The sequence below is a fragment of the Erpetoichthys calabaricus genome, chromosome 8, assembly GCF_900747795.2.
Source record: "Erpetoichthys calabaricus chromosome 8, fErpCal1.3, whole genome shotgun sequence".
Lineage (NCBI taxonomy): Eukaryota > Metazoa > Chordata > Cladistia > Polypteriformes > Polypteridae > Erpetoichthys > Erpetoichthys calabaricus.
This window is the reverse complement of record NC_041401.2, coordinates 30,196,527-30,218,336: the sequence shown is the minus strand read 5'-3', so window position 1 is coordinate 30,218,336 and position 21,810 is coordinate 30,196,527. Positions and strand designations below refer to the sequence as shown.

Here is a 21,810-nt window from a genome sequence, read left to right as displayed (position 1 = left end):
GAGCAAATAATATACATATACTGTTAATTAAAGATGTATATTAATATATATTCCACTAAGTGGTTTTTCGTAGAAAAATGTATTTTAATAATACATTATCCATAATATTAAAATAGAGAAAAAAAGTGTTAATCGACAAAAATTAGTAATATAAATTTGGCTTTTCATTTTGATATTTCACTGAATCGTAGACTCTTTATCCCTGGCTCTAATTTTTGTGCATTTCTCTTTTTTCCCCCACCTTCTCTTTTCCTTTTAGGCCTTAATCCATGGTTTAAACAGGCATTACTATTCAATAACTATCAACTACAGGAAAAATGAACTGGAGCAAAAGGTGCGCTGTTTAGTAATTGCATCATCAAAAAATGATGCAAGTCTAAATATTTTTAAGATAAATAACACAATGAAACATACAGTGACTGAATGCAAGTGAACTGTGCCATATTGATCTAATGAATCCAAATGGAAGAATAATGGTGTACTATTGTCTGTAAAGAGGCCTGAATCTGTTATCACTATATTTTACATTTTACTTATCAAAGTGTTTGATCCATGCATTTTCTAAATCCTGTTATTTGCATTCACTTATGCTTTATAGTACACTGAAGAGCGATTATTAGTAGCTGCACTAGTGATACTGTTGATGTAACACTAGCTTAAACTACTGCTTAGGTGTAGCCATGTCTTTCACAACTAGCACTGTCACAAAATATTGTTAAAACCAATACACATGATATAAGATAGATAGATGGATGAATGATTCAGCCAGCTTTGCTGATAAATACTGTAACTGTTGCAAGGCAGCAGTCTGAGTATAACTTGATGTTTCTGCTTTGTGAAGGTTTTGTACTGTTGGAATTTTGTAAATACAACTTGTTTTATACACAGATGCTGCTAAATTTGCATAAAAAGAGCTGGATGGAGGGTCTCACACTTAAAGACTACAGTGAGCACTGCAAATTGAATGAAACCATTGTCAAAGAAATGTTGGAACTGGCTAAAAACTACAATAAGGTAACTAATTGAATTGGTGGGCGCAAGAAGTAGTTTTTTATATATATATATATATATATATATATATATATATATATATATAAAAAAAAGCAAGTTAAGAAATCCAGGATATTACACAGATATTGTGCGGCCATCAAAAGTATTCTTTTCATGTTTGCATGTTTCTTTGATTTTATTTATTTCTTAAACAATGTGTTAAATCAAGTATCCATTAAAAGTCACTAATGCACCATGTAGGAAAACTGATTTATTTTTGTCCCTCCAGGCTGTAGAAGAGGAGGATAAAATGACACCTGAGCAGCTGGCTATCAAAAATGTTGGAAAACAGGGAAGTTATTTTGTGTGTTTAATGTTAGTCTTTGGGTGATGTATTACTCTAGAATGTTTGTCTCAGCATTTTTGTAGCAATGCACAGTTGACAGTAATGTCAAATATATGCCCTTCTAGAGTTACTTTATAATTGTTAGACTTACTGTATGTTTATGTATTTATTATTTTATTGCTTTCTTATGCATTGTTAAATGTATATAAGCTTGGCTAGACTTCACACTTATTTTTATTCCATGTACATTTAGCACACTTTATTTTATGTATGGCCTATATGATAAAATTAGTGACACACTCTTGTTTTGTACTGGTATGTTTTTGCTTAAATGGCAGTTGTTTATCCGTTCCATTTTTTATGTCTTAATATTTTTGACAGATTGTGTTTGCAGTTTCACCTATATCTTAAATTACCCTTTTATCTTGGACAGAAGAATACCATATTTGTGCACATTGTTGAAATTTGATTAATTTATAATAATCACTTTTATGCATTCTGTCAGTTACAAGCAATACAAACAGCATTTTAACATGTTGGTTTTGCCACAAGTGTATTTGCTTTAGCGATGTCCATTTGTAGTCTTTGTTAAATTTTGTTGTTTGAATTAACAAATTTAGAGGAAGTGGGATGTTTGCTTCCACTTTTATCCTAGGTTTAATTTTCTCCATTAACTGTTTTGGTAAGATATTTTTTTCCTTCTTTCCTTTACAGCTTGGTATGTATAAATTGACAACTGGTGCCCATGTTGCCTAAAAGAAGTAAAAGTTGTAACATTACCTGTGCTTTCTAAAATAAAAGAAGCAAGTTGTTGATAATTTTACAGTAAAAATCTATAAAATATGTAGTTATGCGTTTAACTCCATTTACCCTGTTCATGTTTTGTGGAAAAGTATGAACGCCAAGTCAGTGCGGATGTGGTATTTTTTTAGCTTGACGCATGACTTCCGGCATTGCTTTTGTTCTTGGTTTACTTACTGTACATTGCTGCACCAGCTGAACTTTGAAACATGTCTTAAGAGAGTGAAAGAGGTTGGAGTGAAAAAAGCCTCTATAACATTAACAGTGATTTGTTTGTAATTTGAAACAAAGAACAAGAATGGTTTATCCATATTTTATGTACTCATATTGAAACATAACTTTTCCTCTACTGTGTATTTTCACATCAAAACATGAACTTAGAAAGATCTGAGCTTCAGAAACTACTGTTCTCAAGTTTGACTCCTTCAGTTCTATACTTCCCACTTTGTCACTTTTTTTGGGTGTTTTTGATTAATATTGAGGTCAGATTGAGGTGCTCTACCCCTCGTCTGTATGTTTGTATATAATATAATATAATATATATAATGATGGTGGCATTTTAATTGAATGTACAGAAGATGTGTGCCCTCCTTGATTCATACTCTGCTCCCAGCTCATATTTTGTAGTGGTTGTGTAACAATATCACTGCTGATCACCGATGAGTGTAAATCATTCGAACTAACACCATTTAGTAAATGTGGTCATTTTGTCCTTCGTTTATTGAAAACCCAATAATACACTGGACAGGTGATGTTGCAGACTGTACTGTATGCCACCCAACTCTTGTGCCAGGAAATGAAAATAAAAATGTCATTCAAATTGGGGTTTAGTCTACCAGCCTACTCTGCTTTTACCTAGTTGTAAGGCAACCCATGGCTGAAATGCCATTGCTAATCTTATTTTGTTTGCCTGCCATGTCTTGTTTGTTTACACATCTGCACCCCTTGTTTTTAAAATTGGGATACATTCTTACTTAGCATGAAACTGGTGTATTTATCCTGATAGAATTTGTATTTATCCTGATAGAAGGATTTAAAAAGTCTAAGGACTGACTTAAGACCTCCCTTCTGTTGTGTTTTCCTGGTCTGGTAGATGTGATCTACATTGATTTAAACTAGTTGTTGGAGATGAACTTGGTCCCAGTGATTTGAGTTTTACGAATCTACAGCCAAATTAGTTATTTGTGAATGCCTTATTTCTTGGTCATAATTCACCAAGAAAATCATCAGATGCCTTCTTTCTGTAGTATTCTTGTATTTTTTTTTTCTCAATATCAATACACATTTACTTTCGTAACACACTGTTTATGTACTTTCAGAAAATTAATCTCTTGAAAAATATAATTTATAACAATGAGACTAATAGGTTTACTTTTTAAGAGTGGGGAGAGAACATGCAACACTCTGGATAGCTCCATGAAAAAAAAAATAATTTTTGCTTTATTTATTCCTTGCAGGATCCAAAGCGTCACTTGGAGGAACACGTTGATGTTCTGATGACCTCAAATATTGTGCAGTGCTTGGCAGCCATGTTGGATACTGTTGTATTTCAGTAGTTGAAGCCCTCATATAAGCATTATAATCATTTTATTGTTTTTTATTATTAAACTTGTGTATTAATTTTGTAAACTAAGGCTTTTGAAAAGTGTATTTATCTTAAATCATTTTGTCATTTTGCTCTGACACTTTCTGATGAGGGGGCTGGCAGACTGCGTGAGAAGTTGTGTACACTGCTATTTTACAAAGTCCTTATCTGTACAGAATTTGGCAAGTTATGTGAAATTCAATACTACCAAATAATAAAAAATGTCTCAGTTATTTACATATGATTGTGTAATTCTGTTCTTGTTGGGAGAAATATGAACCTGGTTTCTTCAAAATGAATGTGGTGGTCTCAGGTGTTGCTTTATTTTTCCTAAAATTATGGTGTGCCTGTGAGCCACTGGAGTGGTGGGGGTTGGAGGGGGTACGGTGTTTAAACATATGGTATGGTGTGTATGTCTATAACTTCTGAAAACACATTTTAGTTGAAAAGGTTCTTTGATTTCTAAACTGTTTTGGTTGGACACAGTAAAGCTGCTGGTGTGTGCAGTGTCCACTGACTCCTGTGAGCCCCATTGGTTTATTACTGATGTGATCAGACCCTAAAGTGACACCTGAAAGGAGGATGAGCTACATCAAGCTCATTAGATTACTGTCACTTACGAGTATTGGGACTTAAACTGAGCACAGTGAGGACACCAAATGAACTTTGAAATTGCAAAGTGGAGGAAGAGACATTGAGATGTGTTTCCACAGTTTATGCATGAAAACACCTGCAATGCCCCATCTAATATTAAATATGACAAGGTAAGCAATGCTTGCTTTACTCGAGGATTTTTGAGGGTGTAATGTCCTTTAGGAGCCCACCCACTGACAGCTAATTAGTCGCTGCTCCTTACATAAAATGAAGCTGCACAGGGAGGCCTCGGATTTTACTTCACTCTCACTGGCACACGTACTTCTAACCCCTGGCAGGATTTAGAGCTGCTTTTAAAAACACAAATCTAATTAAACAAAAAAATACCATTCCAAGCTTCGACTTGATTCTGAAGCATTTACTTTCGGATTCTTCGGCCAGTATCCCCGTTGACCTCTCGCCGTATTTCAGTACACCTTTACACGTTTATCACATTATATTTGGACTGAAACCACAGCACGTGAGATAGCAGTTAACACTAAATGGCATAAGTCCGATCGAGTTACAAAATTAAAAAAAAAAAAATCACACACACACACACACAGGGGCTCCACGCAGGACGCTGGCACCCGCATTACGATGAACTGCATGGCTCCACTTTTGCTTTTTGTCAATCCTGCCGTGACTCAGTCTGGTACAGGACGGAAGATGAAAGCCGAGTAGGTGGATCTCCGGCGTAATAAAAGAGAGCTGCGAGAATTCTTACTTGGATCCCGTCTTTTAATACCAATAATAGAAAGATTAGAAAATGGCTCTGCTTTTTCGTGCAACTTTTAGATCGGGAAAATGACCGTTTAATTTAAGAGCTTAGGTAATTCGCAAATCGGAACGAAAAATGTGCATAATGTCGGACCAGGTTGCGCTTGAAAGCTAATTTTCTTTATGACGCCCTCCGCATATGAATTCTTGTAAATTTGCCGGGAAGACATCTTCATTATGTATGTTTTAGGTTAAGGATTTCGCATTCCCTTTCAAAAGCGCTTGATACTTTTACAAGTAACATGACGGATTTAAAACAAGGTAAGGGGACGGAAAAGTTGAACGTGCATTATACAGTCGAATTCACTGCAAGGCAACTTCGCGGTTGGCGACCTTTGAAAGATTTCAAGGCACTCGCTATTGGTTTCAGAGAACACGATGACAGGAAAATACACTAAAAGCCAAGAAGGAACTTGGGGCTTCACATTTACTATTTGAGGCCTTCTGTATTTCAAATCGTATCTAGTATTAAAGCACTAACATAAATTATGAATCTGCCGGGGGACCAGTAAACATCGCTGCTAAGGTAGTGAGTGATTCACTTTACGTTGGATCACAAACATTTTAAGGCACGAAGTGCGACGGCACTGGGTTTCTTTATTTTAAATAACACGAGTTTAGAGAGGCCAAGATATAATCATTTTAATCTTGCATTACATAATATACCTCAAAGAAAACGGCCTATTTGTGGCAGGTGTTGGCCTTTCGTGTAGTGGGTACAGTGGTGCAGAATTAAGGCACGCGCAAATTAGCGTGTTATGATTAAAATTGTGGAAATTCTCGAAATATATTGCAATCTATCATCCCCCAGTGGTATATGGGCGACAATCTCCCCTCGCCAACGAATGTCATTCCCCTAGAATAAAAATGACCAAAATATACAAAAATGCCCCTTGCTAGCCACAAGAAGACCTTTCACATCTCCAATCGCGAAAATCTCTAGCTATTTGGTATCATCGCGATTAGGACCCAGATGATTATCCTAATTAATGCTTGTCTAATTAAATTACTGTCAGAAGCTAACCAATAGCAAAAGTCGTTTCATTAGCTCTGCAAGCAGAAAGATCAAAAGCGAACCTTCTGTGATTGCAGCAGTGTCAATTGGCTAATCTGCTGTCTAACAAAAACTAGATCTAGCCACTGGAAGGCGTTTGCTTTTAAACTAGATTTTTGGGGCGTTAAGTTAAGTGAGGAGAGGCTTCACAAAGGTTCTGAAGCGCTTTTGTATTATAGAGCTATGCAGCTGGAGCATTGCCTCTCTCCACCTATCATGCTCTCCAAGAAATTTCTAAATGTGAGCAGCAGTTATCCAAACTCGGGCGGATCTGAGCTTGCCTTACAGGATCATCCTATTATCTCCACCAGTGACAACCTGGAGAGAAGTTCACCTCTGAAAAAAATTTCCAGGGGAATGACGAATCAGTCAGAGGCAGACAATTTTCCTGACTCCAAGGACGCACCAGGGGACGTCCAGAGAAGCAAACTCTCTCCTGTGCTGGACGGGGTCTCTGAAATTCGTCACAATTTCGATGGATCTGCAGCAGAAAGGTATCTTCTATCTCAGTCCAGCCAACCTCAGCCTGCTGCCGCCGCTCCTAGTGCTATGTTCCCCTATCCTAGCCAACATGGACCGACTCATCCGGCTTTTTCCATCGGAAGCCCAAGCCGATACATGGCGCATCACCCCGTGATTACTAACGGAGCGTACAACAGCCTTTTGTCCAACACTTCGCCACAAGGCTACCCGACGACTGGATACCCTTACGCACAGCAATATGGACACACTTATCAAGGGGGACCCTTCTACCAGTTCTCTTCGGCGCAGCCTGGGCTGGTCCCCGGCAAAGCCCAGGTCTACCTGTGCAACAGGGCACTGTGGCTTAAGTTCCATCGACATCAAACGGAGATGATCATCACGAAGCAAGGAAGGTGAGCGCCTTTGTCCTGCCCGTCTTCCAGACGGCCGTTTTCGTAATTTGTTATTTCGGGTTTTGTTTGATTTTTCGTGAAGACTGCTGGTGCGCGGATGATGATGATTGTAATCTCCTCGAACGGTTTTGCAGTTCGATTGCCTTTATGGTGCCTTTTTTGTTTTCTTTGTATATGCCGAGAAACTGAATGATTGGATATGTCGATTTCTGATAATTAAACCAATTCACGTTTACCTGTTTAACCTTTGCTCAATTTATATCAACTGTTGAGCAGTACACTTTTTTTTGATTTACGATTGTCGTTATTAGAGTAACTTTTCACATAAAAAAAAAAAAATCACTTCAAGGCTGAAGCGGACTGGCAATGCGATGAAAATAGATGTCGCTGCTCAATAATTAATGGCTAAGTACAAGCACCGCTGAAAAGCGAGAAACGACTGCATGTACCAGGAGTTCTAAACTTCATCTTGGTGGGGAAAATACACCCATTTTCGATAAATCGATCCATTAACGAATTTCAATGTTTTATTTTCAATCAAAACTCCTACACACCGTGTCATTCTGCTTTAATGCCATTTTGATATTTTTATTTTTAAACTGTTAAGTCTGATTTCTCTCTTGTCCATTTTTTCAGACGGATGTTCCCTTTTTTAAGTTTTAATATCTCTGGTCTGGACCCCACGGCGCATTACAATATTTTTGTCGATGTAATACTGGCAGATCCCAATCACTGGAGATTCCAAGGTGGAAAATGGGTTCCATGTGGCAAAGCGGACACAAATGTGCAAGGCAAGTTCTTCTAATTAACACTCTCATAACAGATTTAGGTGAGAATTATTAATTAAACAACGTTATAGAGTCGACGCGTGGCATAATGCTTTTTCCCATCTGTAAATGCGAGGTCAGTTGGAATCCCGGCATCGCCATTCATCAATTTCAGCTAATAAAAAGGGATTTATTTTTCTTTTTTTAATGTATATGGCAAAGCGCACTCTTATTATGCGTTCTGTTTATTGCAGGAAACCGGGTGTACATGCATCCAGACTCTCCCAATACTGGGGCACACTGGATGAGACAAGAAATATCTTTTGGAAAATTAAAACTCACAAACAACAAAGGAGCGTCAAACAACACGGGCCAGGTATTGCGTCAAATCCAGCATCTTTATTAGAATTGTTTTCCTTTCATCTGCTGTTAATTATTTTTGTCAATCCAGGCACAAACCTACACAATAATGCTATTAGAATTTAAAATGCACAAGTGGCGAAGGCGTACCCTGCTGTTGTGCACTCTCAATTCCTCAGAACGCCGACTTTTGACAAGATCGCATGCGACAGGCTCACTTGCTCATCTCCCGTTCAAGCCTGTTCGACCGCCGTACCCACCGCCATCCTTATTTTTTGCCTTATTTATTTATATATTTGTTCCTTTCCGCTTGCATTTAACAGATGGTGGTTCTGCAGTCCTTGCACAAGTACCAGCCCCGGCTGCACGTAGTGGAGGTTAACGAGGACGGGACGGAGGACACGAGCCAGCCGGGAAGAGTGCAGACCTTCACCTTCCCTGAAACTCAGTTCATCGCCGTGACCGCCTACCAGAACACCGATGTAAGCATCTGAGTGGCGATCGCGTGCGAGAACTAATACGATATATAAGAAAATAATAAATTGGCATGACATTTCTGTAGTGCTTAAATAAAAGGCCCCAATTTTGAGGCAGAACTCCAAAGCGAAGATGAGTCTTAATGTGGCTATGTCAGTGGGGTTCATAAAAGGGGGCTTTTTATATGCGATCGAACTATTACAAGGGAAAAGAAATGGCTATTTTATATTGCAACAAATTGCACAATATACGGTAATCTGCGGCTGTTTTTTTTTATTATAAAGCGCCTTAACGGTTAGCATCTATGGGCTACACTACATGTGTTGGTGTTTGTCCTAATGGCAAAATTTGGATGCTAACATTTTATGAATGACTGAAACTGTACATCACATACTGCTTTACCAGACATTTTAACCTCCGATGTTGTGATATGCGAGTCGTTTTGGATTAAAGCAATTGGTACATAAAGCGATTCACCACATTATCATAATTGCTGGTTGAAAACACGGGATGCTCTGAAAATGGGATAAGCCAATATTTTAAGTACTTTTTTTAATTAGCTAAGATTTAAAATATTAAAATGTGCAAAATAAGGCAGGCTTCGTTTAGTTGGATAACAACCAGTAAGGGAACTAAGCAAGTATAAATTTAGTCTCAAAGAGAAAAATAAAATCCAAAACCACTTGCATCTACAGTGTGTTTAGCTAATTTATAAAGCCTTTCCTGAAGTCCAGGCCCAGCAAGTGTGACCGACTCAGTGCTACTGTCCATTAAAAGGATTTCCTGTTTTTTTTTTTCAGATCACACAATTAAAGATCGATCACAATCCATTTGCAAAAGGATTTCGGGATAACTATGACACGTAAGTACATTTTTTTGTACGTAATTCTACTAGAAATGTTTTATTTCAAGTTGACGTGTTGTGTATCGTTTTCTATACTGTAATTTAAACCCGTGCAGGGTGCTCCATGTTTGGAAATGGGAACCCCCAGGACGTGTCCGTTTGTATCTATAAGCGGTATAAATCAAAACTCCACTCTCTGACCTTATTTAAAATTGAATCTGTTTTTTTTCCTCCTAAATTACTGATTATCGCAGGTTTCATTTGTTGAACATTATATCCGTGGAACAAAACGGAAAGTGCTTCAGTGTGCAGCTCACTTTAAATACTAACTTTTGTGTCGTAACTGAAATTAATTATTAACTAAAACGCGTGTGTGCTTCGCAATATTACTCTTTTTCTCACTGAAAGGCAGAGTATAATAAAATATTGCATTTCAAAAAATGTAATTTCGAAAAAACTGCCAGTACAGTGCATTCCAAAACAATTCAAGAAAATGGCTTTACAATTTACATCGTCGGATCAATAAATCGACGAGAGTTTATGGGATTTTTTTCCTGATTATTCTAATTCAGGACTAGTCCAACTGACCTCGTATGTATTTATAAATAAATAAAATAAATAAATTTTATTTATTTATATATAATCACGGCATTCGTAGTCTGTGTCACAATCTGATTGTATGGGTGGTTACCTATCAGGTAACGCTTGTGGTTGGCCAGCAATCTGCTAACATCCGCCACGGTGCCCTCAGTTTGTGAGGAGCAGATCATAGAATGGTTGAAAATAGTTTACTGTCAAATAAATGCAAAGAGTACACGACACGTGTATGTGTGTGTGTGTGTGTGTGTGTGTGTGTGTGTGTATATATATATATATATATATAATTATAATAAAATAAAAAAATCCAAATGATAGTCCTATTTGTTTTATTTGAGCAATTTAAGCCTGCATTTATTTGATCGACGTTCTTTACACCAACGTTAATTTTAAAATCATTTTAATATGCATGTTCACGACGATTCAATAGCTACAACTAGCTGGCGTGAGTAAGAAATGGAGATATCGCATCTGAAACTGTTTATGCCCGTTCCATACATTTCATTATGTACTATTTGACTTACGAAGCGGCACATAACGAATTGTATCCCACAAATGTGATCTCCCGTTTTTTCAATTGGAGCACAGGCAGGTGAAGCGACCTGCTCATGGTGACATGATTTGAACCCACAACCTCTGAAATTTAAAGCTTTAACCACCATGCCACAGTCCCTAATATAGTAATAACGAAACAAGCTAGTCTTTTTTTGTTGTGCGTGTACTGGGGGGTGGGTTGGTAACTTTTTGATATGTATTTAATAATATACCCACTTCAATTTTTAACAACGCATTTTTTCACAATTGATGTGAAAATTGATTCATGGAATAAAAAAAACTAGACGTGATAAACTGAACCTTAGGTTAAACGATATTGTGTGCTTCTGTGTGTGCGAATATTTTTATAAAGTGTGTTTTTTTTTAATCCGGGTAAAGCGGTCGTATGTGCTAAGCGTAGGTATATATTACAAATCGGATTGTTATAATATACAAGTCCAATTAAAATGTCGCCTTGTCTTCCTTTACTAGAAATGATGTATGCTTGTTGAGGGGGGGGGGGAATGGAGGTCGTACGTTTTTAAATGTAATTTTTGGGTTTTCAACTGTAAATTTAGTATGCGGTATGCGAGTGCGTCCCTACGGTTTGATTCCCGAATCCAGTTACACTTAAAATGTTAACGTATATTCGTTAAGTACATGAATGGATGTTGGTCCCGACACATTTCAAACGGTCCCCTCCATTATTTATATGTCGTTTATGTAGCGCGTCGTTGCCTAAGCAGTTACTGTCGTAGTGGTTTAGGCTTTGGACCTCTGACCCTCGGGTTGTGTGTTCAAATTCCACTACTGACACTGTGTGACCATGAGGAAGTCACTTCACCTGCTTGTGCACCAGTCTGGTCACACACCCCCCCCCCCCCCCTTTCGTTTTTCAATCGTATGTCAAACGTTATGTCCCCTTGGATAAAGGCATCAAAACAATGCACAATGTTAATTGCCCGTGTGCACCTTTTTTATTTTATTTTTTGTATGTTTGTTTCTCTTGTCTTTGTTGTGTGCAGAATCTACACCGGCTGCGACATTGACCGGCTTACCCCGTCTCCCAGCGACTCTCCGCGCTCCCAGATTGTGCCGGGCGCTAGGTACGCGATGCCCGGATCTTTTCTGCAGGACCAGTTCGTCAGCAGCTACACCAAGTCCCGTTTTCACCCCGGTGCGAGTGCAGGACCCGGCACGGACCGCAGCGTCCCGCATACCAACGGCTTGCTCTCCCCGCAACAGGCCGAGGAAACGGCGGCGGCATCCCCACAACGTTGGTTTGTCACCCCAGCTAACAACCGTCTAGATTTCGCAGCCTCAGCCTACGACGCGGCGGCCGCAGCGGACTTCGCCGGCAACGCTGCAACCCTCCTCTCGTATGCCGCCGCTGGCGTCAAAGCGCTCCCACTGCAGGCGGCCGGCTGCTCCGGCCGGGCGCTGGGCTACTACGCGGACCCCTCGGGATGGGGGGCTCGCACGCCGCCCCAGTACTGCAGCAAATCAAGTTCGGTGCTTTCGTGCTGGCCGCCCAACAGTGCCACCGGGCGCACGGCCACCAGCAACTCGTACCTCGGAGCAGAGGACGGGGACAGCCTGGCGACCGAGCGCTCGCCGCTAGGGGGCACAGAAGAGAACAAACCTAAGGACCTGTCCGAATCGAGCTGGATTGAGACCCCTTCGTCCATCAAGTCCATCGACTCGAGCGACTCCGGCATCTTCGAGCAGGCCAAACGCAGGCGGATTTCGCCGTCTGGCACGCCTGTGTCCGAAACGGCATCCCCCCTCAAAAGCGAAGTGCTGACCCCCCGGGACTGTGACAAAAACTGCGGGAAGGACATCGGCTATTACAGCTTCTACTCACACAGCTAGAGAGGCGGTCAGCCACATCAATTCGGGTAATCACCTGAAGAGGGGGCGAGGGTCACCTGGAAACTTCTCGAAAGGTCCTTCATCTTCGAATGGTCCAGAAGACTACGAGCTGGGCACAACCATGGCGGAGCGTAGAACTTGGATTGCTCCTGTACATAGAACCTGTATGTATAAACTCCGACTTTTTGGGTGCATTTCGATTTTATTTACATTCTCTTAGCGGCTGCCATTCGAATTTGTCAAGTCACTTTAGACCAACTTTTTAGATTTTATGAACACTGGAGAATGAGGAGAAAAAATGTTCAAAAATGGCGCGCAAATAAAAAATGGCGAAAAGGCGCGAGGACTGTACCATGTGGCTTTTTTTTTTGGTGTGGGGGGAATAATCGGTGCGTCCAGTTTAAGTTATTGAAATTTTGAGCCCTGGACTCTTACTTCAGCACAGCACTATGTGATATTTTTTTTTTTTGTGTGCTTCTTACAGTACAGCCCATCAAAGAATCTTCCCCATCAAGGTGGCCTACTTTGACGCCATTTGGCCAGATTCTGACATTTTTACACCACTGCAAATCCTTTTCTTTTTCTTTAGGGGCCAGTTAAAGTAGTGTACTGTGCTTTTTAACTTAACACTTTTAGTAGTTGTACTAATTCGCAATAAAGGCACCCCCCCTTCCCCCTTATGTTTTTGGCTGCTTTCTGTGCCAAGTGAAGGACTTAATATAAAATGTATAAAGTGCCAAAAGTTTACAGGCCAGATCAGGTGCCCAAGGTAATTTCTTTTTGTAATTTTTTTTTTTTTTTTGTAAATTCTGTAATTATGTTAACTTTGCCGATGTACAGAAATGTGTATCAGCTAGATATTGTGGGTCAGGTGCTGAAAGTAAATGTGCATAGATTTGAATCCTATTTACTGTATGGCATTTTGAGATATCAAAATGTGTACCAGAAATAAAAAGGACTTGCTGCTGCCCGGCAGTCCTCTTAAAATGCAGCATTAGTGTTAGATCATTTGATTTTAATTTGGATTTTTTTTTTTTTTTTGTAAAACTAATATTAAGGTAACCTTTTTCTTGCCTTAGACTGACTTGTAGAACCTGATGAATTCTTTCTTTAGTTTGACCCATTTTTTTTTTTTTTTTTTTGTTTTTTCCTACTTGTTACTTTTTTTTTTTTTTTCCTCCTTTTAAAGTGTGAACCAAGCTTGTCTTGAACCTCTCACTTGTGGGGAGGGCACATGGCGGGGTGGTGGGGGGAGAGGGTGTGCATTCCTATTTCAGAGTTCTTGGTTTATTGTACAGTTATTTGTCAGCTCTGTAAAACTGTCATTTTTATTATGTCTGTGAAGAAAATGAACAAATGGTGTGAACTTCAAGCTTTTTTTTTTTTTCTCCTTCTTATCCGTGTGTGTGTGTGTGTGTATATGTGTAATGGTAAAATGTAAATCTGATGTTGTTCTGGTGAAAACCTGTACATTTTTACAGAATTAAACAAAACAAACAAAGAACACACGCCGTAGTGAATGTGGGAGCTGATCTAACCAAGATGTGCACAACGGCTTAAGCAGACCTGAAGTCTGACTCTGGGTCACACCGAGGGCCAGTCATAGGTGAAGAACCGCATTACATTTTTATACATACTTCGGTTGGGGTCCCACATAAGAATACCTCATTTTAAAGGCCAGTTGAAATATAAACGGTAAATGCAGAGGAGTTTGTACCGTTGTTTCGTCTGGTGAGGTGGTTGAGCCAAATCTCCATCACCCTTTTAACCTGATTGGGTGGAAATGATGTTACTGGTTCCCTTCTTGTTCACTTTAGGAAAGTAAGTAGAGGTTCTGTTAGGCTGTGTCATTTTCTCTTGTACCATCTGCCCTCATGCTTGTATGGTTGATGACATGTACTTGAATGGAGTACCCTGGTCCTAATGGGATCGATGGGCTTTGCATTCCCTTCCATGAGCAAATTTTAATTTATTGTGTCGAGGTGAAAAGGGAAGAATTTTTCAGGTTGATCTTTTATTTCCAGGCAACATGATTGTTATGAATTTCTCTTAGTATTCCAGTCACACCCATAACAAGGTAAATTCGATTACACAATACATGGCATCATCACACCATTTTACATACAGTAGTAGTGAAAAACCACCTTGCATAAACATGGAGCAATGTAGAATTACACGGGGATCCAGTAATATCCAGTGTGTTTTAGAGTGGATGGAGGAATTTAGAAATTGGGAGAAGATGGAGATCAATTGAGACTGTTGTGTATTTGCCATGCACTGTTCTTGATACGCCTGCATGTGCGAAATGCTCTTATTCAAAGGACCTGCAATCCCTATTTGTTAGATGGCGTGGTGGTGCCCTACTTCCCAAAGACCTACAACTTGCATAGCATGGCGATTTCTAAATTGGACTGATTGTGTGAATGTGCATTGAGGTGGATTGGCTTGATATTCTGGCCAGGCTTGGCTGCTGCTTTGTGCCCATTGCTGTTGACATTGGCTCCCTGGGACTCTGAATCGGATATGCAGATTACAAAATGGATGATTGGACCATTCTGCATTTTTATTATTGTTCAAATGATCCACTCTGCATGCTGATCGTCTAACGTCATGGATGGGTCCTGATAAAAATAAGACCCTTGGTGTTGGAACCTCACTTGTGACCCAAATTGTCTTGGGCTTTGCTACTTTGCTTGTCCCACTGTACATGCACGTTTTAATTGGCATCTTTTTGTAATGGGGTGCAGTCCCGTTTAAATACAGGTAGCAAGAAAAAATGATACATCCTTCAATTTGGATTATGAAATAAAGAAAATAATGTACTGCGAGCAGGCTGCTTACCAAGGATACCTCTGGGCATTTTGGGGGAGATCCCTTCTAATTTAACAGCCTTAACACAAAAATTAACATTGGAATTTTGGTCCAAGGATAACCAGTGATATTTCTCAAACCTAAGGTGCATTAGAACACAGCATTACCGTCAAGTCCTCTATAAGATTCATTATGCAGCCATTCAGCTTCTGAACCATATTTTCCTGTTACTAAGGCTGCAGCTATCACAGGCGGATGGCAGGAGTCGACATGGGGTTGGGTTGTCTAGTCATAATAGAGCTTGGGCAGCCTACCTCATGTCAAGTTGATTTAGAGCTACCAATTAAATGCCCATCTTTAGAAGAAACTAAAGTACTTCTAGACCATAAGCTTATTTCACTTAGACTATTCACCAGTTTGGCAATTGAACCCAGGTCTCGCTTACCTTTGTACCACCAGTGACTGGCCATTGTGGTGCTTCTTTGGTAGATGAGCTTTTTAGACATGGTATGTGGAGGCAACAATGTCTGTTACTTTTTATATATAATGTGCATACGTGCAAGTTAATCTTAGTATGAGTTTTTTTTTTTTTTTTATGAAATGTGACAACCTCGCCGAACACGCATTTGAAAAGGTACAAACATAGCTCTTTTTTTAAAAAAAATGAGAGTAAGATATTACGTCGTGTTTTATTTTTCTTCCTCAAAAACAAAAATGATAGCGAGCTCGTTGGTCGTCCCGTCCGTCCATGGTCCCTGCCGTGCCATTTTTTTTAAGCACTCCGAATACGAAGGGTCAAAGATTCGAGCGAGAGTCTATGCGGTGCTGACCTCTTGTGGCTACTCGTGTGCATTGCGCTATATACTTTATTTTAGTTAAATGCAATTAAAGTAACGCTTTGAAAACAAACGCTACCGTTCATATAAGGTTGTTTTCCATGAATTTTCTTTTTGTTTTTAGGCTACGTGGTGGTTATTATGTTGAAGCTCAAAATAAGCTTTTAGTTTTCGATAGTGTGTTGACTAAAAGAAATCTCAATTATGTAATTATGAAATTAATATTTTGCACTTTAAGTGTGAGCCATTACAAATGATATCATGAACAGTTTATCTGACATTTATTTACAAGAGAAAAAAATGTAATATTCTCAAACCTACTCCCATCTTATTCTGAACCATGGGAGCTGGAGCTTAACCTGGCAGCATTGGGCATAAAGCCATTATAGGGCCAAAAAAGTTATGTATGTTTCGTGCAATATGTAATGATTATGCAGTGTTTTGTTATTCTTGTGCATAAGTAACGGAAAAGTGTCCCTATTATACAAAAACCAAAAATTGATCCATGTGATTTTGGTACTGGGACTAAGGTCAAATGGTTGTATGCATTGTACTTTGATCAGCTCACACACAGGCCAACCCCATGACATCCGAGACATTCCAGATATGGGCAAGTATCGGACCAGTCTGACCGAGTCCCTGGAGATATCAAACTACATGACTTTAGCATAGTGTGATTTGACAGGGGCTTAATTCATCCAATAATTAGGTGAGCCTACTTAATCCAATTGACTGTCATGTTGGGCTGGAGGTGTAACATGTGAACCAGCTATGGAGGGGACATCAGAGCTAAATGACTGAAGTTTTGGCCTGTCTAACTCGCATCATCAAATCAATTTGGTTCAAATTGGAATTGCAGCAGCAGTGGGCCCAAGGCAGGACCATCCTTCGTGGGCTTCCTTGGCTGTGTACACCCACGCATCCCTGGCTAACCTAATGGAGACAGCGGTGCTGACCCCTAGGCCAGAGTGCCTCATTTGAAATGGTCAGGTAGAGTATTAGAAGAGCATGTACTCAAAGATTATATTGCCTCTAACCCGGGGTCCTGTCCCCAAAGCTGCCAGTGTAGGCACCACCTCCCCGTGACCCTGCAGGGGTTTCTTTAGTATCATTCCAGTGTCCCAAGCAGAATTACAGAAACAGCACATACAGAAGAACATGAAGGTAGTCCAGCCAATGTATAGTCACCTGTTTAACTTAATGGGGAAGGAAAAAGGAAGTCCAGAGATTCTGAGGCTAAACACTTACCTTTTGGACTCATCATTTTCTTTTCTTGTTTTAGAATTGGTAGAATATTGGGATGGAGATTTTAGTTGGTCAGCTCAGTCAACAGGTCCCTCCATCCACTTGCTATCCTTCCTGTCTACTCCTATTCCTGCTCCGAGGGGGAGCTTGGCCCAAGAGCAGTGGACATAATGTCAGTTTGTCACTGGGCACACACCTACCCTTCATTCATGAGTTTACACTTGACCATGAGTATATTCAGATACAAGAGGAAAACTAGAGTACTTGGAGAAACATCCACTTGGACATGCAAAAATTCATGAAGAGAGCAACCCAGGATTTGAACGAAGGGTCCTGTGCTGGTGGAGCTGCTGCACCTCAAGTAGCTGGTTTCTGTTTTATATAGTGACGGGCATATACCAAGCTTTCTCTTTCCCCCTTAGAGAGTAGCAGAGGACCAGAACCCATCCCAGCAGCACTGGGCACATGAGAGAGAACCAACTCTTGACTCAATGCCAGTCCATCTCGCCAAAACAAGGCTAAGGCAGAGTCACTAATCTAATCCGTCTGCATGCCATTGGGGATTATGCCAGAAGTGGATTAAATGTGTCCAGAAATAGAGAGGACATGCAGACTCCACACCGGGTTGTAAGTGATGCCTAACTGCTGAGTCTCTTGGGTGTCCACATGAGTTGCCCAATACCATCACTCTCTTCTCGTGTCCCTTGGCTTTGTGTAAGGGCTTAGATTCTCTTTCATTTTATCCTCTCGTCCTTTCTCTGCTACTTTCTAGAAGTCTGAAAATCTGTGCAGCAGGATGAGTGCACTTGCTGTTTAGGGTGCTATATAGAAATAGATTAAGGGTAGACTTAAACTGCCCTCAACCTGTCTTCCATTTGGAAACTCATTGTATGGAGGCTCTCACAGTGGCACATATAGAGATAAGAGCTCATAGTGGCTTAGCACTCCAAGACAGGAACACAGCTTCAATTGGTAGCCTGGGCACATACTACCTGTATCTGTACAGCTTGTCACAGGGGATTCTGTTTGATTGATCACTTCAGATTGGCTCTACTAGAGTGTGTGTCCTCTGCAGTGTGCTGGTATCCTGTCCAGGTTGGCACTTGCCTTCTGATTCAGAAGGTAGATGATGGCTTCACCTTTAAAAGATGTGTGAGCTCTGATAGTGAAATTCCTGTTTATTGCACATTTTTATGTGGGGGCTGTCTTTTCCTTTTTTTTTTCCCTTTAGTTGGCATGTGCAGAATGCTTGCTTCCCGAGGGTTGCTGGCTTATTAACGTCCCGTGACTCTCACCGATGATTCTAAATGCAGGCCTACCTAGCGCAGTTATTTATATCGCTGGCTCAAAACAGAAAGAGCAACACGTGTGTCATACTTGGATCGAGGTGTTAGCGGAGGGGCCGGTCTGCAGGGAGCAATGTTTGCAGAAACGTGTCGGCTTGTGATGATTTTTATTATAAAATTAGACCTAAAAATACAGAAACCTGGAGTTTTGATTCTGGGCACAGCCCTTGTGATACAGCAGCTCCTGGCAGTTGGTGACATGATGCCAATTTGTCTTGCCGGCAGATGTCATGGCATTCTCACGGCTCTTCTCCCAGCAAGTTTAGGGATTTCAAGTATCTAAGGGCACTTGGTTGCTTGGGCAAAAATGTACATTGTGCCCTAGCAGAGGAAAGGAATGTTTTCGGCAGAGGGATTTTCTTTTATCAGCGGCTGCATGTGTGATTTATTTTTGATGCCAAAATCATGCATGGCCAAGAGCCTTTTAGGATGAAGAGTCTGCCTGAAGTCCATCTATTACAAATACAGGGGAGAGGGACACCACACTGGCAAGGCTGGGCATAAGGCAGGAGCCAATCTTGGATGGGCAGAAGGACTCATCTGCCAGCCCTCATACCAGTCAGTCTAACTGAAAGTCTTGGGATTTGGTATAAAGCCAGGAATTAAATTTGAATATTGGGGGCTGTAGGGCTAACCATTGTGCCATCATGAAGCCCAGTGAGCATGTGTGTTATTGCATATTAATTCATTTATTCTTAGTTATCCATCCATCCATTTCCTATGGTAGTGTCATGAAGAAATGGAACCTATTCCAGCAGCTTCAGGTTCAAGGCAGGATGATCAAACCCTGGCCAGGGTGCCAGTCCAACACAGGACACAATCATTCATACTGGAGTCACCAATTATCCATCCATTATTAAGTGTGTACCCTCTTCCCATCTGTCTGTATCAGGTGTATAGTAAGGTAGGAACCAACCCAGGGTGGGTTGCCAATACACTGCAGATCTTACTCATTCTAACAACTTAAAATCACAGTTTTCCTTATTTATAAATTTAGTAAAGCAGAAGGTTTATACCACACTCATTTAGAGACCTGGGTTTAATCCCAAACCCATTACTATCTGCATGAAATTTTTTATGTTCTCCCTGTGTCGAAATGCAGTTTTATGGGTACTCTGATTTCCTTTCATTTCCCAAAGATTCAGTTAACTGGAGACAATCAATTGGCCATCCTTGCAGTGGGATTGAGTGACAACTATGGCACTATGACTTTGATTAAATCAGATTGGGAAATTTTGGGACGACTGTGAGTGAGCCTCCAGGCACTCCACTTTTGATGTCATCATCTTGCTGCCTGAAGCTCCAGTTTTACTTTACTTGGTTTTTGGCTTTAACAAAGGCTGGTGGTATCTCTTTATGAAGGCTGCTACTGCCATCTCCCTCAATAAAAAGTGTAAGACTTAAAAGTACAGTATGTCCAAGTGTAAGCTGCTGTGGAGAGAGGCCATTGTCCACTGCATTGCAATTCAACAGCATGGATTTGAGAGGGGCTTCATCGATGTGCCTATGTAAAGAGTGGGCACCCCCAGACATCACTTAGAAGAGGAGCTTCAGTGCGGGCTAAAAGAACATCTGTGGTCTGAAGGGACAGTGAATAAGTAAGTATTGTGAGTGCACGGCCGGATGGAGAGAGGTTGCCTAGCCCTTAGATGGCACATAATTATTTATTATTATTTGGCTGATGCCTTTATCCAAGGCACCTTACATAATTTGAAATACCATTGGTTCCATTTCTTTTGTTTTTCCAATTGGAGTACAGGCAGGTGAAGTGACTTGCTCAGGGTCTCACAGCATCAGTAGCAGGGTTTAAATTCCCACCTCAAGGTTTGAAGTCCAAAGCTTTAACCACTATGCCACACTGCCTGCTCCAAATAACCTGCTGTCCCTTGCATTTTATTATTTTATATTACATGTGTAATATAACACTATATACCATTCTCAAATCCACATAAAACAGTTCAGTGTCAAGGGGCCCAGACCCTATCCCAGAAGTAGTGGGCTCAAGGCAGGGCAAGATCCCAGTCTTTGGCACAGCCCGGTCACACTGAGCCAAATTACATTTAGGATTAACATAACCTGCACATCTCTGGGGATGTGGGAGGAAGACCCCATATGGTTTTGAGGAGAAGGTGGAAATTCCACACATAGGCTTGAATCCTTCACTCCATCATGCTAAGATGCTAGACCTGTGAGGGAGCAGCGCTAGCCATTACACCACAGAAAGGCACTATATCAGTTCCCTCATATTGTTCTTGTGGAGTTTGCACATTCTCCTCATGTTCTTATGCATTTTCAGCTTTCTACCTGCATGTGTAAGTTGGATTAATAAGTACGCTTACACTGTCCAGGTGTGGGTGGGCATGAGCTCTGTGATGGCCTGTTGTTCCCTCCAGATGACCACATGGTATCAGCTAGAATCTCAGCATGTCTCACTGATATCTCAACCTGGATGAGGGAGCACCATCTCCAGCTCAACCTGTCAAAGACGGAGCTCCTTGTTATTCCAGCCAGTCTATTTGACACCCTGCCTCTCTTCAGCTCAGCCCACTATCACTAACACTTGCCCAGTCAATATAGCTTTGGAGTGATGATCAACGACCAGGTGTCCTTCCTTGACCACACTGCAACTTTCTCTTGCTGTTGCAGATTTATTCTGTATAATATCCATAATATCAACCCATATCTGACAGAGTATGCAGAACAACATGTAGTCCAAGCTTTGGTCCTGTCATATCTGGATTTCTGCAACCCCTTACTGGCCGGAGCATCTGCATGTGTCACCAAGCTCCTGCTTAATGTTTCAAAATGCAGCAGGCTGTCTTGTGTTTTACCAGTCGAGACAGGCACATGTCACTCCTCTCTTCAGATCACTACATTGGCTCCATGTAGCAGCATATACTGTATTAAGTTCAAATCTTTGATGCTTGCCTACAGAGTAGTCAGTGGGTCAGTACCCATGTATATGGAGACACTGCGAGGTCCTATGCTCCTTCTTAGTCACTCACATCTGGTGATCCCACCTCTGCGTGGCATCAAATCTCAATTCAGACTCTGCTC

The 21,810-nt window shown here is 40.6% G+C and overlaps 2 protein-coding genes across 3 annotated transcripts in view; both read left to right on the top strand.

Annotated features, from left to right (window-relative positions):
* Positions 1 to 3,963, top strand: part of psmd14 (proteasome 26S subunit, non-ATPase 14) — a 102,006-nt gene extending 98,043 nt beyond the window's left edge. For both annotated transcript variants that reach the window (XM_051930589.1, XM_051930588.1), the window contains 4 exons: positions 260 to 334; positions 889 to 1,014; positions 1,280 to 1,343; positions 3,596 to 3,963. In XM_051930589.1, the coding sequence (XP_051786549.1) occupies positions 260 to 334; positions 889 to 1,014; positions 1,280 to 1,343; positions 3,596 to 3,693 (363 nt within the window). In that variant the 3' untranslated portion in view covers positions 3,694 to 3,963. The remainder of the gene's footprint in view (positions 1 to 259; positions 335 to 888; positions 1,015 to 1,279; positions 1,344 to 3,595) is intronic.
* A 2,228-nt stretch (positions 3,964 to 6,191) lies between these two features.
* On the top strand, positions 6,192 to 13,646 carry LOC114655427 (T-box brain protein 1). The gene is made up of 6 exons (XM_028806405.2): positions 6,192 to 7,064; positions 7,701 to 7,855; positions 8,086 to 8,207; positions 8,515 to 8,673; positions 9,469 to 9,530; positions 11,669 to 13,646. Exons 1-6 carry the CDS (start codon positions 6,373 to 6,375, stop codon positions 12,513 to 12,515), a joined length of 2,037 nt encoding a protein of 678 aa, XP_028662238.1. The 5' UTR covers positions 6,192 to 6,372; the 3' UTR covers positions 12,516 to 13,646.
* The last annotated feature ends 8,164 nt before the right edge of the window (positions 13,647 to 21,810 follow it).